The sequence below is a fragment of the Carassius carassius genome, chromosome 36, assembly GCF_963082965.1.
Source record: "Carassius carassius chromosome 36, fCarCar2.1, whole genome shotgun sequence".
Classification (NCBI taxonomy): Eukaryota; Metazoa; Chordata; class Actinopteri; order Cypriniformes; family Cyprinidae; genus Carassius; species Carassius carassius.
In genome coordinates, this window is record NC_081790.1 from 14,603,580 (window position 1) to 14,614,775 (window position 11,196).

The 11,196-nt window shown below is 37.9% G+C and overlaps 1 protein-coding gene across 3 annotated transcripts; it reads left to right on the plus strand.

Annotated features, from left to right (window-relative positions):
- The first annotated feature begins 4,530 nt into the window (after positions 1 to 4,530).
- Positions 4,531 to 10,455, plus strand: zgc:171740 (uncharacterized protein LOC795694 homolog). 3 transcript variants are annotated; one of them, XM_059526399.1, is made up of 7 exons: positions 4,535 to 4,688; positions 4,782 to 4,829; positions 5,454 to 5,629; positions 6,878 to 7,309; positions 7,394 to 7,604; positions 8,449 to 8,472; positions 8,570 to 10,455. In XM_059526399.1, exons 4-7 carry the CDS (start codon positions 6,887 to 6,889, stop codon positions 8,752 to 8,754), a joined length of 843 nt encoding a protein of 280 aa, XP_059382382.1. In that variant the 5' UTR covers positions 4,535 to 4,688; positions 4,782 to 4,829; positions 5,454 to 5,629; positions 6,878 to 6,886; the 3' UTR covers positions 8,755 to 10,455. The 3 variants fall into 3 exon arrangements, with proteins under 3 accessions (XP_059382380.1, XP_059382381.1, XP_059382382.1); XM_059526397.1 differs by having other exon boundaries at positions 4,531 to 4,829; XM_059526398.1 differs by lacking the exon at positions 4,782 to 4,829 and having other exon boundaries at positions 4,532 to 4,688.
- Positions 10,456 to 11,196: the final 741 nt, after the last annotated feature.

The following is an 11,196-nucleotide window of genomic DNA, read 5'->3' on the forward strand; positions in this document are numbered from 1 at the left end:
ATTCTCATGAGAACTTAGATGTTTCTCATGCTGTGGGGATGGGAAAACCTAATTCTCATGGTTTACCAAACAAAGGGGAGGAGCAAACATTATAAAAGCATGAACAGAAGCGTTCTAAACCATTTCTCTTTGTGCTCTGTGTGCTCTCTATGTTCTCCATCTCTCTCATTTGAAAATTACATCTAAGCAAAGATTTTCTGTCAATGAGATTTTGAGATTTTGACAGTGAAAGTGACAGAGGAGAATGTGTCTGAGACTGATGATAATATTGAGGACCTTGATTATGAGGCGTCCTCCTCAGTTGAGAATGAGACTCTAATGTTGACCCTCCTGTTGTCTCTCAACCACCCACAAACCCATTACCTTCCAAAAATGGAAAGTTATCATGATCCTTCTCACCACCTGAACAACAGGGTATTAGTGCTGCTAATGTCATCAAAATGGTTCCAGGGCCTACTAGATATGCTGTCAGCCATGTCCAAGATATAAAATCAGCATTTCATCTTTTCATCATACCATTAATTGGAAGCTACACATCTTGTAGCTTTTGGTCTCTCAACCGAGGTTGCTGAGATCATCCTTCAATCCAGAACTCCCTCCATGAGGAAACTGTACACCTTGAGGTGGAAACCTTTCACCTCCTAGCGCGAAGACTGCCAGCTCGACCCAGTTATTTGCCCAGTTGGGACAGTTCTGGAGTTCCTGCAGGCCCTTCTCTCTGCAGGTTTGACCCACTCGACCCTGAGGGTCTACGTGGTGGCCATTACAGTCTACCGCGCACCTCTTGGTGGCCATTCAGTGGGCAGACACCCTCTGGTTACATGTTTCCTCTGCGGTGCACTGAGGCTGAGGCCTGCGGCCAGAAGAAGTGGTTGATCAGGATGCTATCATAAAACCTTGAGTGCTCTGATCTCCCCACACCATTGGGAGTCAAGGCTCACTTGAACCGAAGTATGGCAGCCTCCAAGGCCTTCTTGTCAGGTGTGTCTATACAGGACATCTGCAATGCAGATTTTATGGTTTAGATCTGCGAGCCACTCACGGCTCTTCTTTCTCTTGCCTTAATTGTGCTCCTTGTATACACAATAGGCAGGGACTTGCAAGTCTGGCGGCGTGGGCATTCTCGTTCCCATAGCGTTTTGGACGGAGCTTGAGTTCCTGAAGGGGAACGTCCCAGGTTACGTATGTAACCATGGTTCCCCGAAGGGAACGAGATGCTGCGTCTCAAAGCCATACTTCCGGCATCCCTGCCAGAGTTCGCTTCATTCCTGAAGCTGATGCTCGTTCCACCTCACATTCTTTTATAGCTTCCTGGTCGCTACGTCACCCGCCTATGACGTCACGCCCATTCATGAGACTGATCTCACATATTATTCAGAGCTGGTCACGCTGAAGGGCGTTACCATAGCGTTTCAGAGGCAGCATCTCGTTCCCTTCGGGGAACCATGGTTACATACGTAACCTAGGACGTTTTTCTTGGGGTCAAATTGACCCCACACATTATGTATGTTGCAATTCTTGATAACAAAAAGGACTGTTATGTGTTCCTTACTGATGTTTTGATTGTGATGATGTTCTGTTTAAAAATAAAATCCTTCTAAATATTTGAAATTATGTTTGTTTTTCCCGGGGTCAAATTGACCGCAAACATAACTCGTGTTACTATCCTTGATAAAATAAATAGTTTTTTCTTTTCAAATGTTATGGATCACAAAAATATATACTAAGAAATATTATAAAACAAATATAAGACCAAATATATATATATACTTTTCAAATTTTAGGTCAATCAGTAAGATTTTATGGTGATTTGTAAATGTGTCCATAGTCGTGCAATGGGCATTCTGGATTTATAAGGGGTGGGGAGGGGGGTGGTGGCTGGATGTTAACTTAAAAGGCTATTTAAGTAGTCAACAAAGACATAAATTACCTGAGACACAAACCTTTGTAAAAAAAAAAAAAAAAAAATCATATTCTGGAGGTTTAAATTACTGGGGTCAAAATGACAAATTTTATAGCTTTATTTTCCAGAAGCTGGCTCCAGGCTAATTAGTGTCATTCTTCACTGCAAGAAAACACCTTTAAAATCTTCTAAATTGGTAGATAATGACAAAACATGAAATGGATCATCACTGTTTGGATCAATTTGCTCCTCATTATAGTCCTCCAGTAACTTGATTTCATCTGCTGTGAGAGCAGCTCTGCATTGCTCAAGAAGTTTAGCGACTGTACATTTTAAATGAAGGCCATATGTCCAGCAACTAAGTCAACATTTTTGAAGTCTTTTCCATCTGACTGTAATAGGCACCCAAGAGTTGTTATTTTAGAAAAGAGAAGTGCAGGGAAAGGGCCCTCAAGAGATATGTCCATGCGTGAACCACAGACTAAAGGTTCTTGTAACAACCAGTATAAGGAACTTATTCCGCAGGGTCTTTGCACCGTGTACAAAGTCCACACCCTAAAAAATTACGCTAAAAAATTGGAAGCTTGTAAAAATCCATCTTTTAGGATTCAACTAGAACAAAGGCTTGTCCATACCTAATCTTCCAAAAGACTGCAGAACCATGAAAGCCATTATAATGAATAATTATTATGACAAAAGAAGCATAACGCAAATAAGTTGCCACATAACAAGCGAATAACTACATTTTGACAAAAACGGAAGATAGGACCTTATAATTCCAAGGCGTTGAAACATAAATGATCCAGTCATGTTTGTAAAATGACGAAACGGAATATAACCACTTTGCAATTAAAAACCAAAACTGGACTATTTTTATGGCTGCAAAAGCAGCTGTGTAAAGGGGAAGAGAGAGAGAGAGAAAGAGAGAGAGAGAGAGAGAGAGAGGGGCTCAGTCACGCAGGTTTCAGGTCGGACTCGGGTGGAGAATTCTGATAAGCTGTCGGACAAGGACCAGGCCCCTGCAGGGCTCTATATTTGTTCCTTTGTTTCACTTAAAATTTCCCCCTTGGCTCGGCGGGCCCCCAATCTGCCCGGGCCATATGCTCCTGCATACCCTGCAAACCCAGACGCTGTCCCACTGCCTGACATACTTGTTATTAATATCGAATGTTAGCCTTGTTAATATTTGATTTCAGATCAAAAGAGGAATTAAATGGTATCGTCTTACCTCTAACCATGTCTTATTAGTCTTATAAACGTGTGGGGTTTAATCCACTTGTTACACCCAACAGCCACCTCAAACAGGATTTGCAGTGTAACCTGATTAACGAGTTAACCCAAATCAGCAGCCCTGCTGAAAGGTCATCACTGCTGAGGGCTTCACCTCTGATCCCTGACCTCTCTAGATTAATCCAGTGGTCATCTGGATACTGAACAGCTCCGGATCAATGGACATCAATAAAGAGCTAGCCAACGTTTGGTAAACAGCGCACTCTTCTGGTGCAGAAAGAACCGTTTTTCCTAGTAGTTTGGCTATATGATAATGTTCAGTATACAGCATGACACCTTCAGATTATTCATATATCCTTTAATCTGTGTGTGTAAATGCAGGTAAATTACATTGTCCTTGATGGGATTTTGCAGATACATATAAGAATAGGATTATCCATGTCTGTGATAGATAGATAGATAGATAGATAGATAGATAGATAGATAGATAGATAGATAGATAGATAGATAGAACTAATACACACAGCAATAAATAAATAAATAAATAAATAAATAAATCACATGTAACGTTAGCTGGTTACTCATTATTGCATAAAGACATAAATAAACATGAATCTGAATGCCAACTTTACTTCATTTAAAAAACAGAAGAAGAAGAAACAGGGTCAATTCAAATGTAATGAATTCTGGAATAAATATTGTATATAAGAAACATTAACATTATGTCCATCCTTGTAGTTTTAGCCCAGTTGATGGCAGTATAACTCTGATGATCACTAAACAACAAGAGAGGAAGAAAAAGCTATGTTGCCAGATCCCACTAGATAATAATCATTCTGCCTTGTCTGACAAATATGCAGAGGGTTCCAGCCACAATCTAGAAAAATCTAGAGAAAATAAAATAAAAGATTGTTTTGTGGCATTTCAAAATATTTTAAACTTGTATTGCAATCCTTAAAGCATCTAAAAAAAAAAAGAATTTAACTCTAAATTTACTTGCAATATTTATTAATTAATCTCCTCTAGTCTAATACTCTAATTTAATTTCTTTTAATTAGCTTTCAAATATAATTATTATTATAAATTATACAGTATTTATTATAGCTAAGTGTGTGTGTGTGTGTGTGTGTGTGTGTGTGTGCGTACATACTTATATATTCTTTTTCAAATGTATTCTGCTTAGATTTATCGTGGTGTGTTTACAACGAGGCAGTGAAACTTTACAATGAGGTAAAAATGCATTAATAACAATAGTTCAAATTAAAATATTATGCTCATGGTATTTGAAGAGATTTAACAAAGGTTTGATGAAATTCAGTCATATTAAGCATACATGGCAACCCTGGAAGAAACCCTCGTTTAGGCAGACGCCGGCTTTTCTCGCGTGATTACACGTTCTGACGTCATACTTCTTTGCGTTCGTCAAGGGAACTGCAAAGCGATTTCACCTACATCTGTACAGAGCGTATTCGTTCATTTACTATTTATCGTTCATGCGTCCCCGATTAAACACATATTTTATGGCTGTAATAGGACGTTGCAACGGATACTTTGGGTAAGATCTCATATGCATTCAGTTACCTTAATCATATTCTGCAAGATACAGTCTTGTGGCTGTGTCTCAAAACCCAGTGTTCTGCCTATCTAGACAGCATTTTTGGACATCATAAGCGACCGACATAGCAAGGCAGTCTTGGTAAGCAGCTCTCTGGGTTCATGCATACATGTAAATGTCTTACTGCATCACAATAATGCTCAATAGAACAATCGCAGTACTTGAAATAAAATAAAACAAAACAAATATTAGGTGAAAAACGCAAATAAAAAATAAAACAGAATTCAATAAAATTTATGATAGATAGATAGATAGATAGATAGATAGATAGATAGATGACTTAGACTGAAATTAAAATTAGAACTTGAAGATGTAAAAATAAAAGCAAAATGTGAATACATTCTGTAATAAAATAGAATTAACATAACCAAAAAGAGTGTAACAGATGTTATAGACTTTCTGAAAAAAAGAAGAAAAAAAAAGATTGACTATAATATGAAGATTACATTTTTACACTGACTATAATTTATATTTGTCTGATTTGATCTGCAGTTATTTTATTATTTAGGATGCCTTATCAATATGAAGTGTTTCTTATATAAAACCTAATTTAATAGGGTCACTTCTTCAAATCCTTTATCATAGAGTGATAGAGAGTTTTGTTTCCTTTTGGGAAATATTAATTAATAGCAAACACAAGCATATATTGACTGACATAATAAATAATCTAATTTTAGATGAACTAATACTTTGTTGTATGAGCAGGATGGGTTGTGCAGACCTTATGTTATAGCTTGCTCTGTGTGGACATCACCGCCACCGTGGAAGAAAACGGCAGCTCATGGCACCAGGCCTACACAGACCCGGGCTCCAGCCCCCTCCCAGCACCACCCGAAAACTTGTGCAAGGCCTGCGGAGGCCAGTTTGACAGTGTAAGAACGGTAAATCAGGTTACATTTACTCCAGTTCTGCTGTTAAAGGGATAGTTCACCCCAAAATGAAAATTATGTCATTAATTGACATAATTGACATAAAATGGTCTAGCCCCGACCTACTTTTCTGACCTTATACAACAACAAGTTCCATCTAGGTCTCTTAGGTCGGCAGGTTGTATGCTCTTGGCTGTTCCTAGAGTAAGGTTGAAAAATAGGTGAGATCGGGCTTTCTCCGTTGCGGCCCCTAAACTATGGAATAATTTACCATTGTCTGTGAGGGGGCCCCAACACTATCTGCTTTTAAATCTAGTCTTAAAACACATTTATTTTCCTTGGCTTTTAGTTCAGTTTGAGAACTGTGTGTTTTTGTCTTTTTGATGTCATTTTATTTTTGTTGTTGTTGATTTATGATGTGGGATGTACAGCACTTTGGTCAACTTCTGTTGTTTTAATGTGCTCTAGAAATAAACTCGACTTGACTTGACTTGATTAATTACTCATGTCGTTCCAAACCCATAAGACCTTCGTTCTTCTTCGGAACACAAATTAAGATATTTTTGATGAAATCTAAGAGCTCTCTGACCGTGCATAGACAGCAATATAACTGCAATGTTCCCAGTCCTAGAAACGTAGCAAGGACATTGGTAAAATAGTCCATGTGACATCAGTGGCTCAACTTTTACGAAGCTATAGAATACTTTTTTCTTTTTGTACTTTGCACAAAGAAAACAAAAATAATTTATAAAAAATTTTTCTCCCCGAGTTACTGTTGTAGCTTCCGCCATCTTGGAGAGAGCTTGATGCGTGTGCGCACTTTCCCCAGAACGCAATCAGCGTTGTTTACTCTCAACATGCGCGTGTTTTCTCCTGAATGTAAACAACGCTGATTATGGAAGACTGTAACTCGGGGAGAAGAATTGCTGAATAAATTATGTTTTTTTGCACACAAAACAATATTTTCATAGCTTTGCAACACTCACACATGGACTGTTTTACCGATGTCCTTGCAATTTTCCTGGGACTGGGAACATTTCAGTTGTGTTGCTATCTATGCAGGGTCAGAGAGCTCTTAGATTTCATCAAAAATATCTAAACTGTGTTCCGAAGAAGTCTTACGGGTGTGGAACAACATGAGGGTGAATTATTAATGAAAGAATTTACATTTTTTGGGTAAACTAACCCTTCAAAGCAAAAATCCCAGAAAAATTATAATTGGATTTGAGTGGTTTTGGCTGATTTCAATCCATTTCATAGCATGTCTGCATGGACTGCAAAAACAGCTTCTGCAGCCGCTGCTCGGTGCAGATGGACGTCCGGCCGCGGATGTGCCACACCTGTCAGCGGCTCCACTGCACCTTCTTTGAACGGGCAGAGTTGATGAGGCTGAAGGTGAAGGACCTCCGTGACTATCTCCACCTGCACGAAACCCCCACACAGATGTGCCGAGAGAAGGAGGAGCTGGTGGAGCTGGTGCTGGCTCAACAGACTCTCAGGGGCAGCGGCAGTGCCGAATCCCGGTCACAGCCGGCTGCACCCTCCCATCCTCTCGCAGAATCTGAAGCCCTCACGGAGGAGGAGGACGACGACGACGAGGATGAAGAGGGTGAGGAGGAGGAAGAAGAAGATGGAGATAGAGATGGAGAAGATGAAGAGGGCGAAGAAGATGATGAGGATGATGAGGAAGAGGTATGGATGTAACATGCTGTGTTATTGTGTATAGCAGAAGCCTCTTGTCCAGATATAAGCGTGTTTTATCTGCGCTTCACTTAGTCCACAGACAGTGAGGAGACGCTGGTGCTCAGCAGAAGAGCCTCTCTGTCTGACCTGAGCAGGGTGGAGGACATCGAAGGCCTCAGCGTGCGGCAGCTGAAGGAGATTCTGGCACGTAACTTGGTGAACTACCAGGGCTGCTGTGAGAAATGGGAACTAATGGAGAAGGTCACCCACCTCTTTAATGATCAGAAAGACTTTCACAACCTTGGTACGTCTTTCTGCATGAACACTGTGAAACCATAACAACATAGTAGTAGTATTGCCTAGCGCTTAAAGACTTGGACTAGTAATGCAAAAATTGCAGTTTTGATTGGTTTAGGAAAATATTATTGTTTTTTTTTTTAGCATGTGAGGTGTTTTTTTTCTTACAAAATATTCTTACAAGTATTTAAATGTTTAGCTAAAATGACAGCATTTGGAATAAATGTTGGAATAAAAATAAAAAAAAATCATCCTAGTTTAAAATACACTTCTGTTTGGAAGTTCAGTAAGATTTTTTTATTATTATTGTTATTGCTGCTCAATACTTTTAATAATAATTAGCATTTGATCAAAATTGATAGTCAAGAGGTTTACACTACCAGTCAAAAGATTTTTTATGTTTTTTTTAAAGAATTCTCTTTTGCTCACCAAGCCGCCATTTATTTGATCCAAAATACAGCCAAAGCAATAATGTGAAATATTTTTACTATTCAAAATAATTGCTTTCTATTTATTATTTCTGAAGGATCATGTGACACTAAAGATTGGAATAATGATGCTGAAAATGTAGCATTGTCGTCACAGGAATAAATTACATTTAATAATATATTTAATAGAAAGTATTTATTTTGAATAGTACAAATATTTAACAATATTACTGGTAAAAAAAAACACAAAAAAACAGGCTTGGTGAGCAGAAGATGAATTGGAAAAAAAAGAAGAAAAAAAAAGAATACAATTCTTACCGATCCCAAGTTTTGAATGGTAGTGTAACTTAAATCATCATAGTGTTTACTGCTGTTCTTCAATTTACTGTAATTGACGTTTTTGCACTTTCTTTTTATTTTCAGTTTCAAATACAAAAACAGAAGCAGGTATGATTTATAAATACCGTTGCGATTAGCCTCTATTTTAAAGTAAGTCAATTATTGAATTTGTGACTGATAATTGAATCTGTCCCCACTCTTCCAGCTGATCCTGCTGAGCCCAGCGGCCAGGAGGAGAACCTGTGCAAGATCTGCATGGACTCTCCCATTGACTGTGTCCTGCTGGAGTGCGGCCACATGGTCACCTGCAGCAAGTGTGGGCAACGCATGAACGAGTGTCCCATCTGCCGACAGTATGTAGTTCGAGCCGTGCACGTCTTCAGATCGTGAAATTCGAGTGCAAAGAGACAGACTGTCCCCTACAGTTTGCTGCTTTTTCACACGCTTTTTCTCAACATTTTGTGATAATACTCCACCTTGCTGCTTAGCTTCTAAGTTTACATGATTAAATGTGCACTTATTTGATTTTTCATCACAACAGTGTTAACGTGTGGCTTTAAAGTTGTGTTTAATTTATTTGTTGACTTTCGCACTTTTTTTTTAGTTATTAGGATTTTTTCTTTATATCCATCCTACAACATTTGCATTACTGTTAGAAAATATAGAATAAGCAAGCAAGTTTTAATGGAAAAAGCTGCATGAATGATTAATGTTTATTAGAGGTTAAGACATCAAGAAGTCTAAATTACGTATAAAGAACACATTTAAATATGTGGAATAATCTTGGAAGTGTCTGAGATGTGTAAACAGGGTAAGATGGTTGACTTTAATTCACCGATTCTCATGTTGTTTCTGTGTTTAGGTCTGTACGATAGTTCACCACTATAATGTGACCACTTCAGGGGTCAGTTCATTCTTGGTTAAAGATATAGTTAACCCAAAAATGAAAATTTACTGACCCTTAGGCCATCCAAGATGTAGATGAGTTTGTTTCTACATCAGAACCGATTTGGAGAAATTACATCACTTGCTCACCAGTGGATCCTCTGGAGTGAGTAATGGGTGCCGTCAGAATGAGAGTCCAAACAGCTGATAAAAACATCTCAGTAATCCACATGGCCCCAGTTCATCAATGTTTTGTGAAAAGCTGCACATCTGTAAGTTACAAATCTATCATTAATGTGTTTAACCTTAAACCATGGCTTCCTAATAAAATACAGTCCTCTATTCATCATATTGCTTTCTTCACAAAAAAAAAAAAAGTCAACTTGTTTGAGTTTAGAATTTAGAGCAAGCACCATTTACAAGCAAAATCAGTCCAACACAGCTCTAAACCAATATGTCAGTGGATTTGGATGTGAGAAGGCAAAAGAGGATGGACTGTTTCACTTGAGGAAGCTTTATTATGGATTAAAGACTCATGTTTTGGCCAGAAGCAATTGTTTACAGTTAAAACGCCTTAATGATCGTTAAGTTTATTTCTTACAAACACGCAACTTTTCTTCTATCTCAAGATGTTAACTGAGCGACTCGAGTTGTGTTGTGAATTATTGTTATGTTTTTATCAGCTGTTTGAACTCTCATTCTGACGGCACCCATTCACTTCACAGGATCCATTGGTGAGCAAGTCATGTAATGACACATTTCTCCAAATCTGTTTCTATGATGAAACTAATTTATATACATCTTGCATGGCCTGAGGATAAATACATTTTCAGGAAAAAAATTTCATTTTTGGGTGATCTATTCCTTTAAATTATAAGGCACTCTACCAGTAGTGTGTGGGTGCTATTTCCAGGCTTTGTGCACTTAGAGATCACAAACCATTCCACTGCCTCATGCTTTGATCTTGACTCCATATCTTAGACAGAACCAGTACTTCCAAACTGCCAAGAAACCTTTTCTGGCTTGACTTTTGCTTTGGTACATTCTTTCTTTTCTTACACTGGTGGCTAGTTCTCCACCGTTACTAGTATTACTTCCAAGTCTGTGTTAGTCACAAGGTGCTCATTACTGCCTACATTTATTGTTGTATGATAAAGTGTGTTAACCTAATAAAATGTTGTCATGGAGTGATAACGCCAATCATAACTGTAGATTTTTTTTTCAAAAAAGAAATCTTGATTTTTAAACGTGAAGGCTCACACTTATGGAGGTACAATGTTTTAATTATTAAAAAAATATGATTCAAATTGCAAGTGTATGAATGTATCATAATTGTGGTTAAATAGGATTTTTTTCTTTTGAAATCTTCATTACCTGGCTTAAAATATTTTCTCACATATTGAAGACTTTTGACAGGATATGCAAGCTATTTTGATAGCTTTGTGTTTTATGTATTTGCATATTTATCAATCAAACAGCCACATGATAAAACCTAAAAGATCTCAGTTACTCCATGTCTTTGTTGCACTGGTCATTGCAAATGTCTAGTCAGTCCAAACCCAGCATGAATGTCCATAACCTCCCCACAATATATTAAAAAAGTTGACGATGAACAGGCGCATTACAAAAAAAATGAAGCGATGGGTGTAAATTTCTGCTCAGTTCTTGCGTTGCCTGGAGCTTTCATTTTGTGCTTTAACAGCTCTAGTTAAAAAACAAATAAATGGGCAAAATGAGATTTACATGTTAAGTCAAAATCCAAGTAAGTTATGTTATTTATGTAATAGCAAAGGTGCCCAAATATGTGCGTGTATGTGCCAAGTGGAGTTATAGCCCTTGAAATATCAGTAGGTTGTGTTGTGGTCTAAAGATTTAAATATCTACAGAAATTTAGTGAAAATAAATATAAACTAAAGTTCAATTAAAACTGAAAAAAAGAAATATAGC